Genomic DNA, 27525 nt, shown 5'->3' with positions numbered 1-27525 from the left:
CATGAATATTAATTACGTAAGCGTGTTTGAACGTTTGTCTGGGGATGGTTACTAAGCAACAGCGACAGTTTTAATCTGTCAACACAGGAGAGGAGGACGCTGTCAAACTACACCAGAAATATATTTCATCTAATGACAGCTTGAAGTTATGGAAATATTCCTTAAACAAATCATTAAACAGGTAAAGCGCTCAAATGAGAAAGTATGTAAAGAAATGTTGTATCGCCCTCTGGTGGCAAATCAACGCCACCTCAGGCCACAGATTTTGATTTTCTCCCCAAAACAAATCACATATGACTGCGATCATCATTAAAAATAATAATAATAATTCCAGCCACATCCATAGAAAGAAGGACAAATCCGGTTTCGGTGTATGATGAATATGAAATATGAAATCTGACAGCTAAATGCTTCCAAAACAACTGAATGTGAGCATGTGTTATTTAAATATATTATAGAATTGGAGTTGTAATAATTGATATGTAATTTGATCGTCAAAACGGTGTGAAATTTCAAAGAATATAAAACATTTGCGAGTTATTCTTGATGCAATACTGATTTATTTCCGCTGAAGAGCTCAGGACGCTTTATATATTACTCGAGATCTTTATACTCTAAAACATATAATCGTTTAAATCTATGATGTATACGTTTTTTTAATCTGACATAAAAATAAAAATTCGCCTCAGCGATTTCTATAAATGTATTTAGTAAAAACACGTACCTGTTATCACAAACCACTCTGATTGGTCCATTCTGGCCAGCGCTGAGAAAAGTAACAAGCGATGCATGACATCGATGCTTTAAAATAATAGATCATTTGATAACATTTACATTTAGTCATTTATTCAAAGCGACTTAAATCAGGACAATAGAAGCAATGCAATGTGAGTGCTGTGGCAAGTCTCAGTTAGCAGTATGCAAGGTTTTTTTTTAATTATTTTTATATAATAAAAAGAAAACAAGTAGATATAATAAAAAATAATAGGGAACGCTAGTGTTAGAGGGTCAGTTTTATAATAAATAAAAAGAAAACAAGTATTTAGGATAGAAATAGACGTGTTAAAGGGGCAAGTATTGTTTTTTATATATAAATAAAAAAGAAAACTAATAGAGTTAGAATAGAGAGTGCTAAAGTTAGAGGGTCAAATGAAGATTGAGAATAAAATGTCAAATTTAAAATGTAAAACTTGAGTAATAATTGTACATTATTGTATTGTATTGTGCTGTGTATCATAATTTGCTTCGATATGCAAAGTAGATGATTTATACTTCGATAAACACATATACATTTATTTTCAAACGTAAACGCTTTAAAATAAGCCCCGCCTACTTTTAGACCCTCGCTAGACGTAGCTTCGCGTTTCTGAGCATCATCAGCATCACACCGAGCGCAGGTGCTTGATCTCCAGCACTCCTCTCCTCTCTGGATGATAGGATGAGACGATGGCTCGCAGGAGAGATGAAGATGATGATGATGACGGACACAGGCTGATAGAGGAGCAGGAGGACGATGATGATGCGCGTCCCATCATGGACAGTGAGGATGAGGACCATCTGTCCCTGGACGAGATTTTACATCTCTATAAGCAGCCCATCAACGAGGAGCAGGCGTGGGCTGTGTGTTACCAGTGCTGTCGCTCGTTTCTGGAGGATTCTGCTGGGACCGGAGGAGCGGGACATGTCAGGATCTATAAAGACGGATCGGTGCGGTTTCATTCCGGAGACAGATCAGGTGACAAATCAACACCTTCCGCATTCATTACACACACATCCGCATGTGCATTTCCATGCATAGGCCTAATAGGTGTTAACTGTCATGGATTTGGGTGCAAATGTTTTGAAACAGCTTATATAGGCTATAGCCTATAGTTGCATCCATTAGTGTTCTGCATTACAAAATATGCATGAATCAGCTTATGTGCAAGAATTAGATGTTAAATGCTATGCATTTGTGTCATGGTCCTAATATCTTGTTTTTCACATTTTGTGCATTGTATGTTTTTGACAGCACTGATGTATTATGTAACACGTGAGATTGTGAAATAGGCCTTTATTAGCAGGCCAGTACAATCAGTGCACTAAATTGAGTAACGTTACCGAGTCTAAAATAAACACAAGGCAGCATAAATGAAGCATAAAAGCAATGGAAGTGCCCACAGTCACCGTTGTTTACAGTTTTAGTTGCTTTTTGATGCACATGCTGATAAACACTTCACAGCCTGATCAGGACCTGTGCTGTGCAGAAATTGCATATTCATAATGCTTTTGTGTGTGAAATGTTATTTCACTACTGGTTCAAATGAAATATGTCTGCTATTTCCGCTCGGTGTGCGACTTTATCAACATTATGTACTAACACTACCCAGTAGCCCATGATATTTGGTAACCTATTTATGATTAGGGTATTTAGGGTATGTGTAAAATCTATCAAAGTCATGATAGTTAACTAAAGCTAAAAGCACAAAAAAATAAAATTGTTAATTGAAATAATATAAACATTAACTGAAATAAAATAACACAAAAAACTTGAAAACGTATTGTTTATTTTATTTCAGCTACAGTTTTCTTTCATATTTGAATTAATTTTAATATTTTAATTTCATTTTTTTGTGTGTTTTGGTTATTTTTGTTAGTTTATGTTTTTTTTATTTCAGTTTTAGTTATTTTATTGCATCAAAGTTAAACTACATGAACATTTTTGCCTTGTCAGCTAGCTGAAATAAAATAATTAAGAATAAAGTAGTAGTTTTTAAAGTCACTTTTTGTCACTTGAAGTTTATTTTATTTCCACAAACAAAATATAGGTTTTCGTTAACTATAGTAACCCTGTTGCAGGCATCATTTCTCATTTTCATTTAGTTTAAACTAAAATAACTAAAATAAATGTACAAAAAGCAATTAAAACTGAAATAAAAATTAATACCAAAAAATGTATATACATATTTAAAATCTAATAAATGACAAAATGCACAACAAAATTACTAAAATGTTAACTAAAATGAAAATATAAAAAGTAAACCAATTTAAAATATTAATAGGAACTATAATAGTATCTCTATCTCTGTATCTAATAGTAATGATACTAAAATAACACTGGTCTAAAACTGACCTGCTAGGCACCTGTGTTGAATGGAGAATGAAGTTAAAATCTTTTTAGGCCTTGCTATATCCATAATGCTTTAATCGTTTCATGTGTTGAAGTGCTGCTGATAATAATGAAATATGCTCACTGTGCAGCTTATCCACAGTTTAGACGATTGAGATATTTATTACAGATGGATTTAACTGATGCCTTTCCAGAGGATGATTTTATTGCTCAGAGCAATATTTCTCTTTCATTGCTCAGGAGACTAAATGGAGTTTGCAGTTATGTGTCGTCAGATGTTTCACTATAGGAGAATAATTCCATAGTTGTCGTACAGTAAGAGTATAGAGATATAAAATGAATGTGGGGCAGCACAGATCGTTTGATGACAAATGCATGAGTTAGTATTGAGATTTATGACTTTTCATTGCATACTTTGCAGATCTCTGAGATATTCCTAGAGGAGAGGTGCTCACTTTGCCTTTTAATAAATGCCACTGTCATTGCCTTCTCGCATGAGACATGCTGTCAAGATCGATATGTCTTGCAGCTTCCAGGCAGAGCTGTTGCTTTGTCAAAAGTGCCATGTTCCTCATTCGCTGTCGACTGCAGAATAAGGAGAGATCTGTTTCTTTGCTGAATTTGCCTTGTCCTGCTGCAAAAAAAATAGTCTGAGATTAAGTGGATTTCGGAATTGTCATGTGTTTTTGCATATTCAATAAAAACCAACTGACATAGTCTGATACTCTCAGGTTGGCGGTAAAATGAAGATTTGCTGAAAATGTACTCACTTTCAGGTCATCCAAGATTAGGATGAGTTTGTTTCTTCATCAGGTTTGTAGAAATGTGTCTCTGCATCAGTGTCTCAGCAATGGATGCTCTGCAGTGAATGGGTGCCGTCAGAATGAGAGTCCAAACAGCTGATAAAAACATCACAATAATCCACACCACTCCAGTCCATCAATTAACATCTGGAGAACACAAAAGCTGAAACAAATCCAGCATTAAAACATTTTAGTGGAGTTAGTGGACTGGAGTGGTGTTGATTATTGTGATGTTTTATCAGCTGTTTGGACTCTCATTCTGACGGCACCCATTCACTGCAGAGCATCCATTGCTGAGACACTGATGCAATGCTACATTTCCCCAAATCTGATGAAGAATGATCTGAGGGTGAGTACATTATATTTAAATTTTCATTTGTGGGTGAACTATTCCTTTGATAGTTGTCAGATGCATAAAGATGATCTGCATCCCGTTTGCAGCCGTCAGTGTGTTTTAAGTAAGAACAAACAGCGCTGCGGATTGTACAGTCAGTTACATAAGGGATGTAGTGAGCGCTCTAAGCTGTCGTCTGTCTTCTTATTCATCTGTTGCTGACTGTCATCTCTTCTGTTCTCCCACAGGTGTGCGTAATCCCAGCCGATCCTCCACACAGGTGAGTGATGCACAGTAACGCCACGGCTCATTCCTCATGACAGCGTGAGCATCTGTGAATGAGCAGAAACATGCTTGTTAATTCAGTATGGACATATATCTGTAACTTGTGAAAGTGTTTCCAGCTGTTGCTGGGGTGTTGTGGGTGGTTGCCAGGACATTGCTATACAGTTGTTAAAGTATTAAAGATTTTGATATAGTTTTTATTAACATTTTTGAATTAGTTTTTATGTTAATATTTTCAGTTTTTGTCTTAATTTAAGTTTAATTTCTTGAAAATTTGTATTGTGCTTTTGTCAATTGTATTAATTAATTTATTTTAGTATTGCTTTTTAGGTTAAATTTATTTTAGTTCAGTTTTATACAGCTTAGTCATTTTAATTTAGTCATTCAAGTTAAACAAAAATTAGAAATGTTTTTCATTTTAGTTTTTCATCCTAATTTTTATTTTATTTTAGCTTTATTTCAATAAAAAAAAATTAAAACATTTTTTTTAGGTTTGGTTTATTTTTATTTCAGTTTTAGTTTTTTTTTTGTCTAATGTTAATAATATTTTATGAATACAAATATTAATAAAATAATATTTTATTTTATAATATTTTATTATTTCAAGTAACACATTTTATTATTATTATTATTATTATTATTATTATTATTGCTTTCTATGTTTCATTTTTATTTCAGTTTTAGTTTTGGTTTAGTTTTAAATTTTATTTATTTACAGTTGTTGGCATGTTAGTGTGTTAAACTAAATGAAAATAATTTTTCATCTAGTATTTATATTTGATTTTATATCAGCTTTATGTCATTTAACAGAAGTTTTAAATAGTTGAATAGAGTATAAGCAGCTCTATTACCACATTACCTCCTGCAGCTTAGAGACGTTTGCAGCCCATCTGTGTTCTTCTATATTCAGATGTGAGATTTCAGCACCAGGTCATGTTTTCTGCTCTCTCTGGTCTCTCGGCCAGTTCGTCACTCCACAAGTTCATTAATTTGATGTCGGCAGCTGGTGACATTTAAAGGCCAATTAGAGACATATAGACCCGAAGGATCACTGTTTGCATCCCAAGCATCTTTGACCTTCCAGGTTTATGATGTGTTCAGTAGTTCGACTAGAGCTGACTGCGTGACGTACTTGAGTGTTTTTTATATATATATGGACGTAGCTCGGCTCAGCTTAATTCAGTCGCTGTGAGTCAATGGCCAATTTATTTTGTTCACCAAGGCTGCATTTATTTGATAACTGTAAAAAACTGTAAAAGTATTATCACTATTTAAAAGAACTGTTTTCTATGTGAATATATGTTAAATTTATTCCTGTTATAAAAACTGAATTTTCAGCATTATTAGTGTAACATGATCCTTCAGAAATCATGCTGATCAATGCTGATTTTCTGCTGAATTATATCAATTATATTTTAAAATGCAGTCAAACTTGTGACCAGTAGTGTATATATCAATCATTCAATAGTCCAGAAACATGTCCGTTTGGATGTAGTTTATATGCTCAGTGCTCTTATGTAATGTGAATAATTGTCACTTTAATGTGTTTTTATTAGGACGTGTCCCTGACAGAAGCAGTGACAGGTCTAGCACTGCATGCTGGTGTATAAGGACACAAACACACCCATCTTATGTGTGTATGAGACTTCAGTCCATAGTCAAATCCCTGTTAAGCAGCTTTCCAGAAGCTTTCTCTGACAGACAGCAAGAAGAGTTCAGAGTTTTGTGCAAGGCATTTAATATCAAACTGCACTAGACCTCCAGAAGCAGAACCGTGTATTCTGCTGGGTTTTCTGTGTTCGGTCGCTTTTTATTTCATTCAGTCGGTCTCTTTCTGTTTTAGTAGTGCAGAGTAATCTGCATACTGCACTGGACTGGGTTATTTGACATCCATCAGACACATGAACTAGATGCAGTTCCCGTATTTGCTTTTGGTTATTATCTTTTGTTTAGACAGAGCATCAGTTGCTCTTCATAACCTCGGTCTTGATTATTTTCTTTATGAGATTCTCAGGGTTAATGATCAGTTTCTAAACTGAAGCAGTTATTACAGTGGTTGTGTTTGTGGATGTAATGGGCTGCTGGATATCGCAGTGAATGAGTCTGTTGTCCACTTCACTGCAGGCTCCTGCATTCTGGATGAAATTCTTCTTAAGAATCTGTTGGTAAACTGTTGGGGTCTGATTAACATCATAAAGAGTAACAAAGCGCTCTTTATGACTGGACGGACCCCGGGATGGAAGTTGCATATGAGTTTTGATCACAGGCCATCTAAGGGCAAAAGATTTTATTATTAACCATGTGGAAAGATGCTTAAACTCTGAATAAAATACAGGAAGGAACATCTTATTATATTATAAACCAGTGTAAAGACCATTTTATTTGTGGTGCTCATTGGTATATGTGCATATAGATGATCAAATACTCAGAACTGTACATCTCTCTTGTGATAGCTAGTATTGATCCATTTTAATTAATAATTCCATTTCATTTTGCATACACAGCTGTTTAAAAGTTTTTAAAATAAATTAATACTTCAGCAAAAATGCATTGAATTGATGAACAGTGGATCAAGTGAGACTGCAGACTGGAGTAATGATGCTGAAAATTCAGCTTTGATCACAAGAATAAATTATATTTTATAATAAATTCACACACAAAGCAGCAATTTTAAATTGTAATAATTGTTCAAAATATTACTGATTTTACTGTATTTTTGATCAAATAAATGCAGCCTTGGTGAGCAGAAGAAAAAATCTTGCTGATCCCAATCTTTTTAACGGCAGTGTGTGTTTGTGTGACTTTTAAATTTTTTCATTGCATATTAGAAAATAAACAATAAGTCAAATGCAAATGTTCTGCTTGGAAAGAAAATGAGGACTGTTAATTTGGCTGCTTGTTTTTACATTAAATAGCCTAACAATTGTAACTAACAGTCATTCAGTAATGTGACCGAATAGATCTCATCTCTGTCCTGTTATCTTAGTGGTTCTCAACTGGTCCATCACAGCCCAAAAAATGGGTCACAGGACTGGTCTGATTATCCGCTCGTATAAGCGAGAAGAAAATATCTTTTTGATGATATCAAAGGTCGTGTGTCCAGTCAAACTCAACAGTATTTGACTCCAGTTTGACTGTAATGTAATGTGAACTCTTTCTCAAACATACAACCCAAGATTATTTTGAGCACAGGTTACAGGTTTGGTTTCTAAAGTAAAGTCAGGACACACTATGTATAAGTGTGATATAAGAAACCAAACCCTTTTAAGGTTTTGTTGACGCCTTACAGCCATTTACAGGTGTTTTAACAGGCCTTACACAATATAAGCAGACTAGTTTCACCATATCAGGTCACAGAGGAAGTTTCACTGCATCAGGATTGACTGAAAGAAAAACCTGAAACCTGCTGTTGTTGGAGGCATTAGGGTTCTTGTGGCACGAAATGTGTTGTGTATTTGATGTTCTTATTTAAAAAAATAAAAATAAACTAAGAAAGGCTTTACGATTTAGTTTGGTGCATCTGTGTCGATTAAGAATGTGTCTCTAATATCCCTATTTGAGTATTAAGTGCACTTCTTAAGAAGTCAAACTCATTCCAGTGCACTAGAATTCCCAGAATTCACCAACTTTTCACTGTATGGACCAGAAATATTTTCAAGATATTTTAAGTTATATTATCAAACACAAGCCTTAAAGGGATAGTTCACCCAAATTTTTTAATTCTGTCATTGTTTACTCACCCTCACGTCACTCCAAACCTTAATGAATTTCTTTCAGCTGTTGGACACAAAAGAAGATATTTGGAGGAATGTTGACAACCAAAGAGTTGATGGTAGCCATTGACTTCCATAGAATGGAAAAAAATACTAAGGAAGTCAATGGCTATCATAGACTGTTTGGTTACCAACAATCTTCACCTTTTATTGTGGCCAGCCTAAGGCACACCTGTGCAATAATCATGCTGTCTAATCAGCATCTTGATATGCCACACCTGTGAGGTGGATGGATTATCTCGGCAAAGGAGAAGTGCTCACTAACACAGATTTAGACAGATTTGTGAACAATATTTGAGAGAAATAGGCCTTTTGTGTACATAGAAAAAGTCTTAGATCTTTGAGTTCAGCTCATGAAAAATGGGGCCAAAAACAAAAGTGTTGTGTTTATAATTTTGTTCAGTGTAGTTTGAAGCACATTCAGATATTTTTAGTGAAAAACAACACAAACATACTGATTATTAAAATGCTTTTCTTGCAGTTAATGCGTCGTTGGGTTGTGTTTGTGTGCAGGTGATCGAGTCTCTGGGCATCATGATCTATAAGGCTCTGGATTACGGACTGAAGGAGAGCGAGGAGCGAGAGCTGAGTCCACCGCTCGAGCAGCTCATCGACCTCATGACCAACGTGGCCAACACAGAGAGCGACTTCTGCGCCGATGAAGGCTACGCCGCCACTGAGGAAGACGAGGATGACCGCGAGGGGGATCCCGCCCACCCCTGCCGTATCCGCGGCTACCGGGACATCATCAAGGTATCATAGGCTTTTATAGTAACTGACTGTAGGCATTATGCAACAGGGATGTCACATGACTAGCTGCATCTAACAACTACTATGATAATCACTTAATCTAACAATTGTTATCTTTAAATAATTGACTAATCAGATATTCAGTGCTGTCCTTGTGCAAATTCAATGTGCAAAATTAAGTTGATTTAATATCAGCATATTAGAATGATTTCTGAAGGATCATGTGACACTGAAGACTGGAGTAATGATGCTGAAAATACAGCTTTGATCATAGGAATAAATTACATGTTACGATATGTTCTCATAGAAAACAGTTATTTTAAATTCTAAAAATATTTCACAATTTTACTGTTATTATTTTTGATCAAAGAAATGCAGCTCTGGTCAGCAGAAGAGACTTCTTTCAAAAACATTTAAAAAATCTTAATTATTCCAAAGGTTTGTATGTTTGTTTGTGTGTGCATACTGTGCAAATGGTTTAAAATATTAATGTTACAATATAACATAATTTTTTAAAAATCTGAGTCATAACAGCAGAACTTTTTAAATAAGCGAAAGTTCCATAAAAGATTTCAAATATCAGGTGGTTAATATAAAACGTAAATTTGCCATTCATGTCATGGCGATTTAATTTAACATTTAATCACTTTCTGTTATACATAATAAAAATGCATACATTATGAAAATATATAAACTTTTTCTAAAGGCCCTTATATAGATATACCGTACATTATGTATGTGTTTTCGTTACTTTAATGTGCCTTTACTAATCACTGAATGAAACTGTATCCCACAATGCAGTGCACTCGAGCTATTTTTCTCTGGTACACATGTATTCATTCACATTTTTTTGTGATCTGTTGCTCACAGTGTGAGCGTTTATGAGTGTGTGTTTAAGTGCCGTGTTGATGTTTTTGTCGCACTAATGGGCTGCAGACGGACGTTATGCTGCCAGGATGAAGCCAAGAGTGACTCACCGCACACCTTCTGTCCATTTATTTCATTTATGACACATTCGTATGCCGCGCTACAGATCAATGTGTCTCCTCTTGACCTGTTCAAAACATTCATTGTTCATTCCCAACACGGACATCTATGTGATGAATAATTTACCATGAACTTCATTATAGTGTGAAACTGAATGTAGCTGAATGAATTGCTCTCTTCTCTGTCTGTAGCTGTGCACCCTTCACCTGCACATGCCGGCCGATGCACCCAATCACTACCAGGCCGTGTGTCGAGCTCTGTACGCCGAGACCAAAGAGCTCCGCACCTTCCTGGAGAAGATCCAGAGCGCCAAAGAGGTGAGAGCAGATCCACAGGTTGGACTTCAGCCCAAAATCAAGCTAAATTCTTAATGATATGTTCCTGAGATTCATCCCATTCTCCTCCCAGTAGATTTACATATTTATATCTGAGACATATATTATTTATATACTACTATAGTTTTTATGAATATTTTGAATTAGCTTTTATTTATAGTTTCAATTTTTTTTGTCATTTTATTTTGTAGCATTTATTTTGTAATTTAGTTTTATTTTATTTTTAAATTTTACTATATAGGTTTAATTTCTTTTTGTTTCAGTTCAGTTTTAATTTGCATTTATTTCCAGTTAATAATTTTAGTTTTTCATCTATATTTGCATCAGTATTATTTTAGTAGAATTTATATTCTATTATAGGTTTTGTTAATATTTTGAATTAGGTGTTATTTTTCTGTTTTCATTTTAAATTTAGTCAAAGTTTTAGTAATTTTGTTGTCATTTTTATTAGTTTTTATTTCCAGTTAGTAATTTTAGGTTTTTATTTATTATTCTTTTTCATTTTAAAGTTTTAATAATTGAATTGTGTTTTTTATTATTATTGTTTAAAAATATATCTATTTAGTTTTTATAAAGTTTCACTTCTTAGTTTTAGTTTATTTAGTTTTATCTCTCTGAAAAATTTTGCATTGGCAACTAGCCGAAATAAAATAAGTTTTTAAATTTTTAAATATTAGATTTTTTTTCAGTTAATGTTAATTTTGTTTCAAGTAGTACATTTCTTTATGGTTTATTTTTAGTTTTAGGTAATGATAATATTTTATTTAATATTTAGCTTTATTTATATTTGCAAAAATGTTTTTAATAATTAAAAATATATATATATTTGATAATATCCCTGATCTGTGGTTTGACATTTTTGCTCTTGCTCTTATAAGATTATTTATGATTGAATAAATGTAATGATGTCATATGAGTAATGATGTCATATGGAAGAGGGTCACAGCTGGTTTTATTGCTGGCTTGACCTTAGATGTTATGGTGACTTTTCCATGTTTCCTTTGATTGTGCCCTATATAATGTGTTAGACAAATAACATGGCTTATATAAAACTGGAAACATAAAACTCAGACCTGGGAAAGATGGAAATATATTTTATTTGATCTCATTTGTCTTCATTGATCTCATTTCACATGAAAAAGGGTGTTTGCCTAGAAGTCTTAAAGGCACAGCAGCAAAAACGGCCTGAGAGAGGATGGACAGTGATCATGAAAAACTATATTACAGCTGTTGGTGCAAGAAACCTTGACTAACATTATATGTGGACTTTAAGAAAAAAGTCTGATATGACCTCTTTAAAGCCTGCCTTCAAGTCCTAATTGTTTATATGCTTTGGGCTATAATAGCTATTCTGTATCATCCTCTAACGTTCTGTAAATCTGTTCCTGTTGTGGCTCTGCAGCACCTCTTTATGGGGTTTTGAATGTAAGATGAGACGAACCACTCCGCCTTCACAAACCGTCTCCCTCAGTGCTCGTTCCCATGAGGGTTTACTGTTACCGCACCATAAAGCCTTTTATTTCCAAACCAAACACTGTTTGGGCTCAGCTGCAGGGGGAAATGACTTAAGATTAAATGACTAAACTAAACATGCACGACAACTGAATATGAGGAGCTTCTGTTGTCCTGTTCTTTGTGTTAATCAAAGTAAATCAGAGAAACATCACAGTTATCATAGCAAAAAAATATATATTTTCCATTATTTTTGTCACCTGTAAATTCATTACTCTGCAAATTCATAAACAGAAAATAAATGCATGTGCAAAAGGCATTAATTGTCAGGAAAAGAATGCAAAAAATCAAACAAACCAACACAAAACAGGTTTAATTTTCCTTTTGCAAAATGTATTTCCTCTTTCTTTTTTAGCATTATCTATAAACTATCATAGTTTATATTAATGTTTTGAGTTTGTTTTTTATTTTCATATTTTTTCAGTTTTAATTTAATTTCTCTTTAGTTTTTTGTCATGTGTTTTATTATTTTATTAGTTTTTTAGTACTATTTAGGATTTATTTCTATTTCAGTTTTAGTTTATTTATTTCCTGTTATTAATTTTGTTCACACTTTATATTAGGTGATCTTAACTACTATGTACTTACATCAAAAAATAAGTACAATGTACTTATTGTGGTCATATTGTATTGCAAAACATTGTATCAAATTATTAATTTAAATGTAAGTACATAGCAGTTAACACCACCTAAGTGGTTTTCAGTATTATATATACTATTTATATCAGTTATTTTAGTATCATTGATATGCTATTGTAGTTTTTGTTAATATTTTGAAATTTATTTTACTTGATTGAAAATATTTTCATATTTTCTGGGAAATTTCTTAAAATGACAAAACTAAACATGCATGTCAAGTGAATGTGAGGAAGTTCTGTTGTCCTTTTCTAAAACCAAAATTATAGCCAAAAAAATATGTTTTCCTTTATTTATCTCACCTGTAAATTCATTACTCTGTAAATTCATAAAAAGGACAAATGTGCATTTGCAAAAGAAGGTTTCAGTTTCCTTATGCAAAATGTAATTTCCTGTTTGTTTCTTTTGATGTTGTGGTGAAATAAGACCTGCACATGTTCTTGATAGCTTTGGTGAGATTCATCTAATTGTCGGCTGTAATAATAGACTTGGTCACATGCAGCAGCTGCAATGAAATGCACTGCCTACTGATTCTAGAGGATTCTGCTCGACTCAGCTGCTCTCTGAAATGTTTTGTCTCGCTCTGATTGGACAGAATCTGCGTAAGATGGAGGGCGACACTGTTGACGAACCTGGCAGGGAGCTAAATGAGCTGCAGAATGCTGATTGGGTAAGTGACCTGCCATTCAAAGAACGGAGACATTTGATTGGCTCAATTTGTTCCCCATCCAATTTAGTTTAAAAGATAATTAATATTCATAAATACTAGTGATTTGACTGCACTGACTCATCAGATGATGAGAACAAAACTTGAACTGTGCTGGATAATGACACTATTCTCTTCTGTTGAGCTGCTTTACTGCTGAACTGAGTATGCTTCATAATTGAAGTTTGCAACATTGACAACTGAATAATGACACAAATGTCTTTGCAGAGTGGATTTGATGAATTTTGCAACATTAACATTTATTTTCCTGTTTATTAGGTACTGTGAAGCTGCTTTGAAACAATCTGTGAACAATCGGTCACATTATATATAAACGTGGCTTCCACATTATAAACAGTTGACGCATTTATTTTTATTTCTCCGATGTAATTCAAGGAGAAGCATCTGAGATGATCCCAGTTAACGGGGAACTATCTGGCAAGGTTCTCTCAAAGTTATAAACAAACGTTCATTCAAAGTTATTTGGTGTTTAATAATGTTCGTATCCGTTAATAGAAATTTTTTCTGAAATATTTCAGTTGGATGTTTGTGTATCGTTTTTTAAATGTTTTAGAATGTTGAGAGAACATTCAAAAGTAACGTTCCCATAATGTTTGCAAAATGATTGAATATGTTCACTGAAGCCTGGCTCACACTACAGGATTTTTAAAATCCTAACCGATAATGAAATCTGGCTGCAGCACACACATAAGGAGATTTTCTTCCCTCAAATCTTAAACATGCACACACTACAAGATTTGAATATGGTGGCGCATCACACACTACATGATGTTATTAAGATTATCATGTCAGATGGAGCGCCTCACGTGACAGCAGCTGTTTTGCGGTTGTGCATTGGCTATTGTGAAAGTACTGACGTAATCATATAGCCCTGATTTAAATCTGAAATATCAAACATGTTTGATATGATCGGGGTGGCCCCGATTTGTGTTTGCGAGCAGATCGGGAGGTGCAAGGTTCGATCTGTGAACGCCTCACATTACCAGATAATCCGCAGCGAACATCGGGACCGATTGAGGTGCTCGGCAAGATTTTTCCTCCGATTCTCAGGAGGAGGAAATCGGGGCTATATCGGGCTAAAAATCCTGAAGTGTGAGCCAGGCTTTAATGGTCCCTTAAAGTTTTGTTATAATCTTTTCATTACATAATGGGTACATTAGCAAAAATTCTTAGAACACATTTTTGTTAGCTGGGATGTTGATACTTAATAAGAAACATAAATGTGACCCTGGAGCAAAATTATCGATTTTTCTTTTATGCCAAAAATCATTAGGATATTAAGTAAAGATCATTTTCCATGAAGCTATTTTGTACATTTCTACCAAAAATATATAAAAACTTCATTTTTGATCAGTAATATGCATTGCTAAGAACTTCATTTGGACAACTTTAAAGGTGATTTTGTCAATGTTTTGATTTTTTTGCGCCCTCAGATTTTCCTCAGATTGTTGTATCTCAGCCAAATATTGTCCTGTCATAACAAACCATACATCAATGGAAAGCTTATTTATTCAGCTTTTAGATGATGTATAATTCTCAATTTTTAAAAATGTATTATTATGACTGGTTTTGTGGTCCAGGGTCACAAATGAGCATGATCCATTTTATCATGTTCATGCATTCCCTTGGAATATTATGATGGGTATTATGTTGAAAATGCCCTGGAACATTCTGGAATAGTCTGTCTAACGCATTGGCGCATGTGTGCCGCGGTCAGACGTGGTTCTGGGTGCAGGTGATGGGAGATCTGAGGAACGGCGTGAAGCTGAAGAAGGTGCAGGAGCGGCAGTATAACCCGCTGCCCATCGAGTTCCAGCTCACGCCGTATGAGATGCTCATGGATGACATCCGCTCCAAACGCTACAAGCTACGCAAGGTCATGGTGAGCTTCCCTGGTGGATCTGTTTACAACCATCTGAAGACTTTATTTCAATCTCAATCAATTAATTTGTAAGAACATATTTCATTTACATTACATTTGCATTTATGCATTTGGTCACTTTATCCAAAGTGACTTACGTTGCATTCAAGCTGTACATTATTTAATTCATGCATTCCCTCATGGCCTCATGTCTTGCTCTACTTTTTGAGCAACACAAATATTGGGTAAAATGGGTTTGTGGGATCAAATTCGTTTGATGCATGTAACTACACATTAACTTAATAATCAAAAAAATAATCAAACAATCAAAAACTTTTGCATTCAAAACAAATTTCCAAATATCTATCGCTTGTTCATGACAAACTATATCTAAACTATATTAATAGACAGTGGCTGCAATTATCATTGATGTTTGCACCCAAAATGAGCCTCTACTACACTGTAAGAAATATGAGATTTGTATGAAAAATAGGGCTGCATTATTTTACAGTAAAAAAGCTATATTTCATTAACTGATATATTGTTAATATTCCATCTAAAGTAATAAAAATCTATTTTGTACCTGTATAATATACCAATAACCACCGTAATAATAAATAAATACTAATATATAAAGCAAATACAAAACACCATCATGGTAGCACACAACACTAAAATAATTTAATATACATCAATAAAACAACATAAGACAATGTATATAAAAACAAAAACTAAAAGGAAACATGATTATTCAAACAAAATACCATCAAGTGTCACGCAGGGAAATATGGGAATGTCAGTTTACGGTTTTTCACTCTAAATTATAAGATGACTGTTCTTTTTTGCCTCCAAAATCTGTACATTTACCAGTGTTTTATGTAAAAGTACATGAAATGTCCTATGAGATCTATTATAGTTTTGCATCATATATAATAACTTGCCGTTAAAACAGATTTTTAACCGTAACATTTTTACAGTCTTTGTGGTTAAAAAAAAATTGTGTTAATTATTTACAGTGTAGGTGCATGTGTGTGATCTGTCTCTTTCTCTCTCAGATGAATGGAGATATTCCTCCAAGGTTAAAGAAGAGCGCTCATGAGGTTATTCTGGAGTTTATCAGGTCCAGACCCCCTCTAAACCCTGTGAGTGCTGTTTATTCACGTCATACACACTTAAGAGTGAGTTCACTGAGACTCAATTGCATGCGCTGATTTGCATGTGCTGTCTGTGGTGTTTAGTGCATGATATGTTTGTGTGATTTCAGGTGGCGGCGCGTAAACTCAAACCGCAGGCTCAACATCCTCCCACCCTGCATGAGCGCATTCTGGAGGAGATCAAATCAGAGAGGAAGCTGAGGCCCGTGTCGCCTGATATGATCCGTAGAAGTCGATTTGGTGAGACTTTAACACACACACACATGTCTACAGTACTTTACAGGGTTCCTATGAGGTTTGGAAAAGTATGGAATTGGATTTAAGTAATTTCCAGGTCTGGAAAAGTATGGGGAAAAAAGCATGGAGTATGGAAAAATATTAGCATTTCCAGACTTTTGCCCCATTTAGTTTTTTATAATAGAAAATTAAGAATTTAATGAAAATAAGTTTATGATACAAGAAGTGTGTTTTCATGGCAGCTGTTTAATGATTCTGTAGTCATTGTCAAACACGACTAAATGAATTCAAGGTGAACTTTTTAATTTTCGTGTCATGGTTTCTTTCTGCTGCTGCAGAGGATGTGCTAAATTGGACATTAGGCCTTGATATTAGAGCTACTACCATAAGGAAAGGCACATTTTGAGCAAGTAGATCTATATTAATTCATGTGCATCTATGCTCTCACTTTATTCATAGTAAGATGGCAGTGATGCACAAAGGAAACTAGAAATTGTAATGCGTAAGCATGCGAAAAATTCCAATGCGCATGTGAACAGTTTCTCAATTTAAAAAAACCTTGAAAAATAGTTACAGATGACTATAATATACACCAAATATAAAGCTGAAAATAGTGCTGTATGCTAAATATGGTCCAAAAATCTGAGTCTGGAAAAGTATGTAATTTTGAAATGGAAAATGTGTAGGAACCCTGACTGATGCATTTACTCCTAGAGATGGACATACACAGCAGGTCATGTAGAGCAGCTGAATGTGCATCATGGATCATGTATGAAGGTCACTGCACACGCTTACTGCTGGATGTTGTAATCAGACTTGGTGATGTTCACGATGAACAATCACGGAAACAAACTCATCTTGACGTTTGCTCTGATTGCAACGCAGCAGCCACACAAGTAGCAGCTTCTCTGTGTGGCGTATATCTGCTTCATACATGGCTGATATTATCACGACCGTCTCGTATTATTCAGTCCATCCGCGCACACTGAGAAATGAATGAAATTGCAAGTCTGATCTTGCTAATAACTATTACTGAATGGATGATCTTCTGCTGTTGTGATTGTGAATCTAAACCCTTGCCTGTTTTCTTGCAGTCATTCGGCCTCTTAGCATGTCTCAGAGTTTTGATTCATCAGGTAAAGCCGTGATATGATGCATCAGTGCCGTCTGTGATGATTTAGAACTTAGTCTCCAGTCATTTCATCTGTAACACTGGGAGCCGTTCATTTCAGGGTCTTTTAAATTTGTAAATTAAAGTGTTTAATACAGAATTTTTCATAATGCCTTCAGATAAAAAATGCTTCAGGGTTCAATAATGAAGATTGTGGATGCTATTTATTAATTAATTTAGTTAATTTTTTTAAATGTTGTGTTATATTTATAGACCCTCAAATGAAATGTGACCAATTTAAAATCCATTTTGATGTCATCTTTCTAACACTGATTATTATTATTAGATTGATGATCATAGAAACAAGGGAAGGTCGATCAATTATGCAACTCAATATAAGATTATTGATTCACATGAATTTTAATACATGTGAAGATGTGATTTACTCATGTGATGTGTTGACTGATCCTAATCGCAAATGTAATGCATGTACATATATTAAATTCATAAATGAATCCATAAATTAAATATATTGTCATATGAAGTAAAAACATATGAAACCTATTAGAATTTGTGTGAGCCCATATATGTGTATATATATGTGTGTGTGTGTGTGCGTGCGTGCGTGCGTGCGTGTGTGTGTGTGTGTGTGTGTGTGCATGTGTGTGTGCGTGTGTGTGTGTGTGTGTGTGTGTGTGCGTGCGTGCGTGTGTGTGTGTGTGTGTGTGTATGTAAGTATGTGTAAGACATTTTTGGACATATATGTCATGTACATGTTTATCCATCCTCAAAATAATTATATAAGTAAATATAAAAGACATGTATTTAAAAAATGTATTACAAAACATATACAGAATTTTGCATATATAAATATAATATACATTGCTGACACATGGTTGCTACAAATAATACCATGTAATTCATATAATATAATCATTGTATAGATATTATTAACATGTACATATACAGATTTAACTTTGAGGATTTTATATGTTATAAGCTTATATCTTCAATGTACGTTTGTAAACAATTATACATCACCTTATAGGTAACATATATGGCAATATCGCTCTTGATATTGGGCAATATGTCATTTATTACATTTCCGTATGGGATCAGTAAAGAGCTGAAATTTTCAGAAGGTTATTTCATATTTACACTATTTTTACTGCTAAAATAACTATCTTTTGAGATGTAATTACTAAATGTAAACGTTTTAATTAGATGTAATGCATGCTAATCTGAGAGCAGCTCACAGCAGATGTTCATAGAAAGGTTTTTTCATCTGAGGATGAGTGTGCAGAATTTGATCTGAGGTTAGAACAGAGTTTGCAGGATCTACAGACAGAGGAAAGCTTGTGTTCTTCAGGTTTGGCCAGGCTTTAAAGTTGTATGGCTTACATAGCGTTTGACACTTCAGTCACACTTCAAATGTCTGAATGTCATTGCATTAGAAACAAAATGTCAAAGCAGCTGTTATGTATTTTAAGGAAGGAAAGTACGCGTTTAGAAAAGCGCAGTTTGTTCTGAGAAAAGCTTGTGCATCATTTGCTTTTATATGTGACTCACTGTACTGAATGATTACTGTATTTATATCCCATTGTATCCAAGGTACAACCAATATACCAAAAACCCATGAACATCTTAGTGTCTGTAATGCCATTTTATCAATACTGGCTTGTACAGATTAGAGGTAAACACTTTATAATGTGTCAAATTCCCTCGGCTAAAGACAAATGCAGTGATGTATTCAAGAAATGCTCACATTGGGTCCAAAAGTCAGAGACCATGGGGAAATGTTGCACATTTTAATTTATTGGAACATGTAAAAATGGTCAATTAAGGAAAGTTAGGACATAAAATGATTGTGCTCTGTCTCTGTGTGACTAATCAAGAAGTGTGTCACTGATCATGTGACTGTAGAGATGGTCAGATGCTCAAGATGCTCTTTGGATTGTAAATCATTCTGGAGAACATGATCATTGGGTTTATTTTCACGAAGCTCCAGTGAGACATACATAATGTACCAAATGTTTCTAGAAATGCATAATTTTCACTAGTGGTCTCAGAGGTTTGGACCCCACTGGAAGCGATATGCTGGTGTTTGATATTCTGTCGTTACGTCACACATTCATTGTCTGCTCATGTTTGTTGTGTTTCTGACACCTGACTCACTGCTCATGCAGAGAAACACTTTTAACATCATGTTCAAATGATAAGCAGATTGTGCTGATTATACTGTTTCTTTTGACTCTGGTAGTGCTGTATTTTAGGAGCTGATCAAAACAATAATAATTTATGAATGTATTTTCAATGTGCACACTTAGTAGAAATGCAAAACTATGCAAGAAAGGCAAAAGTAAGATTCCTTTTAATGTCTGACAGTTGTGTTAAGTACTGTAAAAAGTGTAATTTTCTTACTTTACAACTGATATATTTTGGTAATCATAACACATTGCTGTATCAAAACATTTCTGATAATTTGCAAAAGAAGGCTTTATTATCTAATTTGATGATGCTGAGTTCAAAAACATCAATAAAACCTTTACATCACATATTTTTTCACAAAACTAGAATGAAGATTTTTCAAATTATATATATGTATCAGTTTTAATGCACTTATGAAAATATCAACAACAATAAAGTCAAATGTCAAAAGTTTTTAATGATGGAAAGAAGTATTCAACATGAATAATTTAACTTACTGTCTGCAAAGGATCTGAAAAATATGTTAAAATAGTCTGTTTAATACCAAAGATCTTTACAAAATAAGTTTACAAAAAGATTTTTCACAAAATCTCTCATTTTCTGTGACTGTTTGGATGTTGTAAAAACAGAAAACTTCTGGCTCATGTTTGCATTTTCACTGTTACGGGCCACAATTCAAACCTTGAAATCAGGATTAGGCTTAAAATAATGTCATGCATGTGAAAATGTGATGAGAATTGAACAAATAGTTGTAAAGTGGCTGAGATGAAGACTTCTTCTGCTGATTCCTCACCATACAAATGTTTGTCAAAAACAAAAATTCTACAAAATGCATATTTTGGGAGAAAGTGTGATGTGAAAGAGTAAAAGCCACAATTTTTGGGATCAGCACAAAATTAGTAAGAAACAAGCTTTGGGTTTCTATCTGCAAATATGATGTAGTACGGTGTTAATTCTGTCAAAATAAATATTTTTTGTTGTATCTCTTTTTCCTCTTTATGTAACTGTGCTGTGCTGTTTTGTACAGATGTGTCCTCCTCGGATGGGGCAAGGAAGGCCTCTAGCACGCTGTCGTTGGCCAATGGCTTGTCGCTTCAGCAGAACGGCTCCGGCGGCTTTCAGAGGAAAAGGCTTAAAGCACCGACTCTGGCTGAAATGGACAGCTCTGATTCAGATGTGAGGATTTTTAACCACATCATTTTTTTGGCCATATAACCTTCGTGTAAGCCAGTTATCTTCAGTGATGTTCTCTCACTCAGGATGAGACTGTAGGTCAAAGGTCAGCCAGCTGCTCCAGCATCTCTACATCCATGGTGAACGACACGTCGCCAGAATCCGTCCTGGGCAAGAAAAGTGAGTCGTTACTGATGCACACCTATTTATGTTCATTTTTAATTTCCTTCTTTCTTTTTTTCATTATTTTATTATTTTTGTTCTGGCTGTCTGCACTATTTGATTTGTAATTGGTTATTCAGTGTTAGTCATATGTGACTAACATCATAAGCAGTCATGAGTAGCACAGGTATATTTGTAGCAATAGCCAACAATACATTGTATGGATCAAAATTATACATTTCTCTTTTATGACAAAAATCATTAGGATATTAAGATCATGTTCCATGAAGATATTTAGTAAATTTCTTACCGTAAATATATCAAAACTTCATTTTTGATGAGTAATATGCATTGCTAAGAACTTCATTTGAACAACTTTAAAGGAGATTTTCTCAATATTTAGATTTTTTTGCACCCTCAGATTCCAGATTTTCAAATAGTTGTATCTCAGACAAATATTGTCCGATCATAACAAACCATACATCAATGCAAAGATTATTTATTCAGCTTTCACATGATGTATAAATCTCAATTTTAAAAAATTGACCCTTATGATGGTTTTGTGGTCCAGGGTCACATTTATATTTTATTTTATATCAGCTTTATTTTTTTAGTTTTATTTAATTAAAACTAAATAGAAAAAAACTAAAATTAAAAAATATATGAAAATATAAAAGCTAATTCAAAATAAATAATATAATAGTATATAAATGGGACTAAAATAACACTGCTCATTTATGATCTTTTTATTCACTTTATTTTTTAATTATTTTAAAAGAAAAAATTATTCATATTTAATGTCCATTTATTTTTATTTTTTTCTAGGTAGCCATGAAATGTGAAGGACGATGTACAGTCAGTCAACAGGGTCCAGATGATCGTTTTTACAAATAGATTTAAAGCATTTATTATGTTATAGCTCTTTATAAAGTTACCAAGCTTATTGGCAAGAAATGTTTTATGGCCTTTTTGCTGGCTTGTAAACTAAAGCAAGCATTCATTTAAGACTATTCTCACTGATTTAAACCAGTCATTCATGTCCAGTTTCTGATGTGATTAGTTACTAAAGCAGTGCCTGCCAGCTACTGTCAGTTTTATTGATAACGGTGTTAAAACATGAGTCTCTATCGTCTTCTCTCTCAGCTCCGCCCATGTTCCTGCCCATCTCGTCCACGCCGCAGCCGGAGAGACGTCAGGCCGCCCAGCGCCGGCACTCCATCGAGAAGGAAACACCCACCAGTGTGCGCCACTTCCTGCCGCCCTCCAGACACAGTTCAAAATCCTTAGTAAGTGAGGAAGTAATGGGTGACATTTACAGACTTCATCCTGTGTCACTATAGCTGTCGTCCCACTAGACGATGTTCAGTCGTAAGCTTTAAGTCATTAGCAGTGTTGGGGGTAACGCATTACAAGTAACGCAAGTTACGTAATCAGATTTTTTTCAAGTAACTAGTAAAGTAACGCATTACTTTTTAATTTATAAGAAAATATCTGAGTTACTTTTTCAAAAAAGTAATGTCAGTTACTTTGTTTTTCCATTTATTGACTGACAAGTCTCCTGTAGTACAGAGGCATTGTGTGTGCTGTGAACATGCTGTTACTGTAGTTTACACTAAATGTCAACATGCATTAATTCACCTCACTCGCAAAAAAACTGATTTAGTATTCATCAAAATGAATTAAAACAGTGAAATACAAACTCAGAATATGACGCAAACTGCAGTAATTAAATGTGTTAAACAACACAAGTGTATCTGATCCCATTTTATTAACCAATGTCTTTGCTGCTGACCTTTGATGATCCAGTTCAACCATACTAATAAGCAAAAATGACTTTAGATAAACTTACAATTGTACTTCATTGTTTTTTTTATTGCTGAAGAGTGTTGAACCTTCTTCTCCTGCGTTCTACTGTACAGACGTCAATTTACTCTTCCTTCAGAGGTTTATTCTTTTTGGTGTGAAAGGGCTTTTATATTTGCTATAAATAGAATTTCTTGCATTAAAAACAATCAAGCCCTGCTCATATTTAAAATATAACGCAAAAGTAACGTGACACATTACTTTCCATAAAAAGTAACTAAGTAACGTAATTAGTTACTTTTTTAGGGAGTAACGCAATATTGTAATGCATAACTTTTAGAAGTAACTTTCCCCAACACTGGTCATTAGTATAATGCAACAATAAAGATCTCATCAGTTTACAATTGCATGTTATCATTTTGGAAATTAAAACATTTATGTTGCTTTTTTTAAAGGGGTCATCTAATGCAAAATTCACTTTTATATGTTGTTTGAACTGAAATGTGTGTTGGCAGTGTGTGTGTGCACATCCACCCTATAATGATAAAAATCCACCCAGTGCTATTTCCCCAAAAATAATGATCACTTTCTCAGATCAGGCTGTTCTGAGATTTTTGGCAGAGTGACGTAGTTCTGCACAGGCCCCTCCCACGATTGTTGATTGACACTGGCGTTTTAGCATAGACCCGCCCTGAGTGAGCTGTCATCAGTCCGCCATTGTTTCAATGCTGGAGCAGGGTTAGACAAGAATGACTCCTAAGCGATTGAGGTGTTTTGTTGTTGATGTAATGATGAACATAGCAGTCGTCATTTACTCCCGACATCTGAGCTGCTGAAGATGCAGTGGATTACGTTTGTTTTTGAAGGGAATGCGCCCCCCGATCTACCTAAATGCATTGATGTTCGCGCGAATCATTCGTTGCAAATCACCTTTCCTAATAATGTGCTAGTTAGCAAGTTCCACGACGAATGCGGCTAAAGTTTACAGTCTCTCAGACAACTCAAAGTTCGTTAACCCCACGGAAGAGAGGGGTGGGGTGAGCAGAGCTCATTAGCATTTAAAGGGAAATGCACCGAAACAAGTCGCTGTGAACAGAGCTGTTTTTGACAAAGTAAAAAGCATGTTTTATTTACACTACCATTGAGAAATTTTAACCAAAGTATGTTATAGACTTTTCATTACGACCCTGAATCATATCAACTTGTGGAAAATGGGCATTCGATGACCTCTTTAAGTCATTCGCATAATGCAACATTAAAGGGGTCATATGACAATGCTAAAAATAACATTATTTTGTGTTTTTGGTGTAATGCAATGTGTTCACACAGTTTAAGTTTAAAAAAACACATTATTTTTCACATATCGTACATTGTTGTTGCTCCTCTCTACCCACCCTTTTTACAAAGCTCATCGTTCTAAAAAGCGCTGTGTGCTCTGATTGGCCAGTGATCCACTGCGTTGTGATTGGTTGAATACCTCAAGCGTGTGACGGAAATGTTACGCCCCTTATCATATTTGGAAACACACAGCGTCTCCACGGCATGGCGGCAGCAACAATACTACAGCAAGAATAAAAGTTATGCCTTCTTTCTTTGCGTAAACATTTGGGTGGTGTTATGCAAATCTTCCCACACCGTGACATAGAAATGTGGGGGCGTGTTTGAATGAGGCGTTTTAGGACGGTGTGGACGAGTCTTTTATATCTCTTTGGGTTTGAGACTTTAGTCTTTGCAACTTACGGATCTTATCTATGCACGAACAGCTTGTAACACTCCAGAGAGAAAGGAAAACTTGAAATCGCATCATATGACCCCTTTAAAGACCTCATCAATTGACAGTTGCATCTAGTTATCATTTTGGAAATAAAAACATTTATGTTGCTTTTCTTAAGTGAAAAATTATGGCTGTAATTCTATTTCATCTGTCGTCTGGAAATGCGAGCATTGCATTGCAATATACACACAGGTATGAGTAGCATGTTAGTATGCTATCGCTGCTGTAGTTTGGTCTCTGCTGATGTCTGACCGATGTGTTTGGACAGGAGGAGTTTTGTTTCCCGGTGGAGAGTCTGGCTCTGACGGTGGAGGAGGTGATGCACATCCGGCAGGTTTTGGTCAAAGCCGAACTGGAGAAGTTTCAGCAGTACAAAGACATCTACAATGCCATGAAGAAGGGGAAGGTGAGAACTGCTTTTATCATTTACAGCAACCATTCAGAAGCAGCATGTCAACAAAACAGGCATTGCAATCATATAGAGGCAAAAGGTATAATGCATGAAGTAAACAATAGTAAAAATTGTATTAAAAATATGTATTTTTAATGAAATTAATACTTTTATTCAGCAAGGTATTTATGGTGTTAGAAAATATTTCTATTTCAAATAAATGCTGTTCTGTTGAACTTTCTGTTCATTAAAGAATCCTGAAAAATAAAATGTGTCACAGTTTCCACAAAAATATAATCATGAGAAATGTTTCTTGAGCAGCAAATCAGCATATTAGATTGTTTTTAAGGATCATGTGACACTGAAGACTGGCGTAATGATGCTGAAAATACAGCTGCGCATCACAGAAATAAATTACAGTTTACTATATGTTCATATAGAAAACATATTTTAAATGATATTAATATTTCACAATATTGCTGTTTTTACTGTATTTTTGATCAAATAAATGCAGTCTTTGTGAGCAGACAAAACGTCTTTCAAAAACATTTAAAAAACTCAAACTTTTGAACGGTATTGCATATACTTGCATATGTTTATCAAACCTAACTCAAATCAGACACCATTAACACATCTCTGTCTTAAGCTAATGATTCAATCTTTAGGAAATTTAATGGATTAAAAGCAAAGTCAAGGCAGATATATTGTGCATATCAAGTATGACTGTATTGATTCATTGATATTTCTCTTTTCACAGCTGTGCTTCTGCTGCCGAACGAAACGGTTTTCCTTCTTTACCTGGTCCTACACCTGTCAGTTTTGTAAAAGGTAATAAATAACCTGCCATTCAACATTTTAGTCTTGCTTGTTTTTAGATATTTAATAGAAAGCAGTGGTGCTGTATCATCTTTTTCTTGATTTTCGCAGGCCTGTCTGTTCACAATGCTGTAAAAAAGTGAGTCATGATCTGTACACCCTCTTCATGCTCACATAACTTTATTAAATGTTTTATGTTATTTATGGCGACTGCGAGTTCATCTTGACTCCATTTCCACGGTCATAATGGGCCTGGAAATGTCATTGTGTTCAGCTCGTTCTGTTCTCATTTATTTTTCTCTACATAACAGTCCTTTTCTGTTGCTTTAGATGCGCCTGCCATCAAAGCCTTATGGCAGTCTCCCCATTTACTCTCTGGGTCCGTCCACGTCGACTCTGAAACGGGATGCAGCCGGCCACAAGCCAGACAAGCCCAGTACAAGCCACCATCGACCCAGCCTACAGCGCACCATGTCCAGGTACAATAACCTCGTCTCTGATGCTTATATTCACTGTCAGTGTTGGGGGTAACACATTACAAGTAATGCAAGTTATGTAATCGGATTACTTTTTTCAAGTACAGTTACTTTTTTTCCCATTTATTGCTTGACAGCATTAATTCATCTCACTTGCAAAAAACAAAACAGATTCAGTATTCCTCAAAATAAATAAAAACCATGAAATGCAACTCAGAATATGACGCAAACCGGCAAATGTTAACACAAATATCCTTTATGTATTTAATCCCATTTTATTAACCAGTGTCTTTGCTGTTGACCTCCAATGATCCAATTCAACCATACGAATAAGTAAAAATGACTCTAGATAAACATTTGTGCTTCTTTCGGGGGTTTTTTTATTGCTGAAGTGTGCTGAACTTTCTTCTTCTGCATTCTACTGTACAGACGTGAATTTACTTTTCCTTCAACCTGAGGCTGATTCATTTCACTTTTGGTGTGAACGGGCTTTTACGTTTGCCAAAAATATAACTTTTTTATATTAAAAATGAACAAGCAAGCCCTGCACAGGTTTAAAAAGTATTGCAAAAGTAACGTAACGCATTACTTTCCATAAAACGTAAGTAACATAATTAGCTACTTTTTTAGGGAGTAAGGCAATAATGTAATGCATTACATTTAAAAGTATCTTTCCCCTACAGAAACTGTTCACTATCTCTTTCCTATCTCTCTAAGATTATCAAAGCACACGCGTCAGTCGTCCTCGTCTCAGGAGGAAACTGAGCTCCCAAAAGAGCTGATGGAAGACTGGAACACCATGGAGGTTTGTGTCGACTGCAGGAAGTTCATCTCCGACATCATCGCCTCCAGCAAGCGCAGCCTGTCTCTAGCCAACAAGAGAGCGCGCTTTAAACGCAAGACTCAGTCCTTCATCATGGCGTCGGAGACGGGCGCAGAATACCGGCCTTCGGAGCGAACTATCAATGAGGTTTAGACGCCGATGGGTCTGGATCCGGAGCAGATGCTGTTGTAGTTGTGTAGATTAGGACGGGTCAGTCAACCGTGATATACAGGGCCAATAAACTCTTCTGGATGTGTAGCAGTTCTTCCACACACACAACATGGG

At 34.9% G+C, this 27525-nt stretch overlaps 2 protein-coding genes across 2 annotated transcripts in view; one reads left to right on the top strand and one right to left on the bottom strand.

Annotated features, from left to right (window-relative positions):
- ifnlr1 (interferon lambda receptor 1) overlaps nucleotides 1-27525 on the bottom strand; it is a 676379-nt gene that overhangs the window by 448672 nt on the left and 200182 nt on the right. The gene's annotated exons all lie outside the window — the stretch shown is intronic.
- On the top strand, nucleotides 64-27517 carry LOC306877926 (protein spire homolog 1-like). The gene is made up of 17 exons (XM_079429973.1): nucleotides 64-181; nucleotides 1438-1735; nucleotides 4495-4526; nucleotides 8818-9057; nucleotides 10233-10358; nucleotides 13120-13194; nucleotides 14969-15133; nucleotides 16168-16254; nucleotides 16377-16506; nucleotides 20850-20998; nucleotides 21082-21175; nucleotides 22301-22443; nucleotides 25003-25140; nucleotides 25883-25953; nucleotides 26053-26080; nucleotides 26272-26420; nucleotides 27135-27517. Exons 1-17 carry the CDS (start codon nucleotides 149-151, stop codon nucleotides 27391-27393), a joined length of 2217 nt encoding a protein of 738 aa, XP_079286099.1. The 5' UTR covers nucleotides 64-148; the 3' UTR covers nucleotides 27394-27517.

The sequence above is a fragment of the Barbus barbus genome (assembly GCF_936440315.1).
Source record: "Barbus barbus genome assembly, chromosome: 12".
Classification (NCBI taxonomy): Eukaryota; Metazoa; Chordata; class Actinopteri; order Cypriniformes; family Cyprinidae; genus Barbus; species Barbus barbus.
This window is presented reverse-complemented; position numbering and strand designations above follow the sequence as displayed.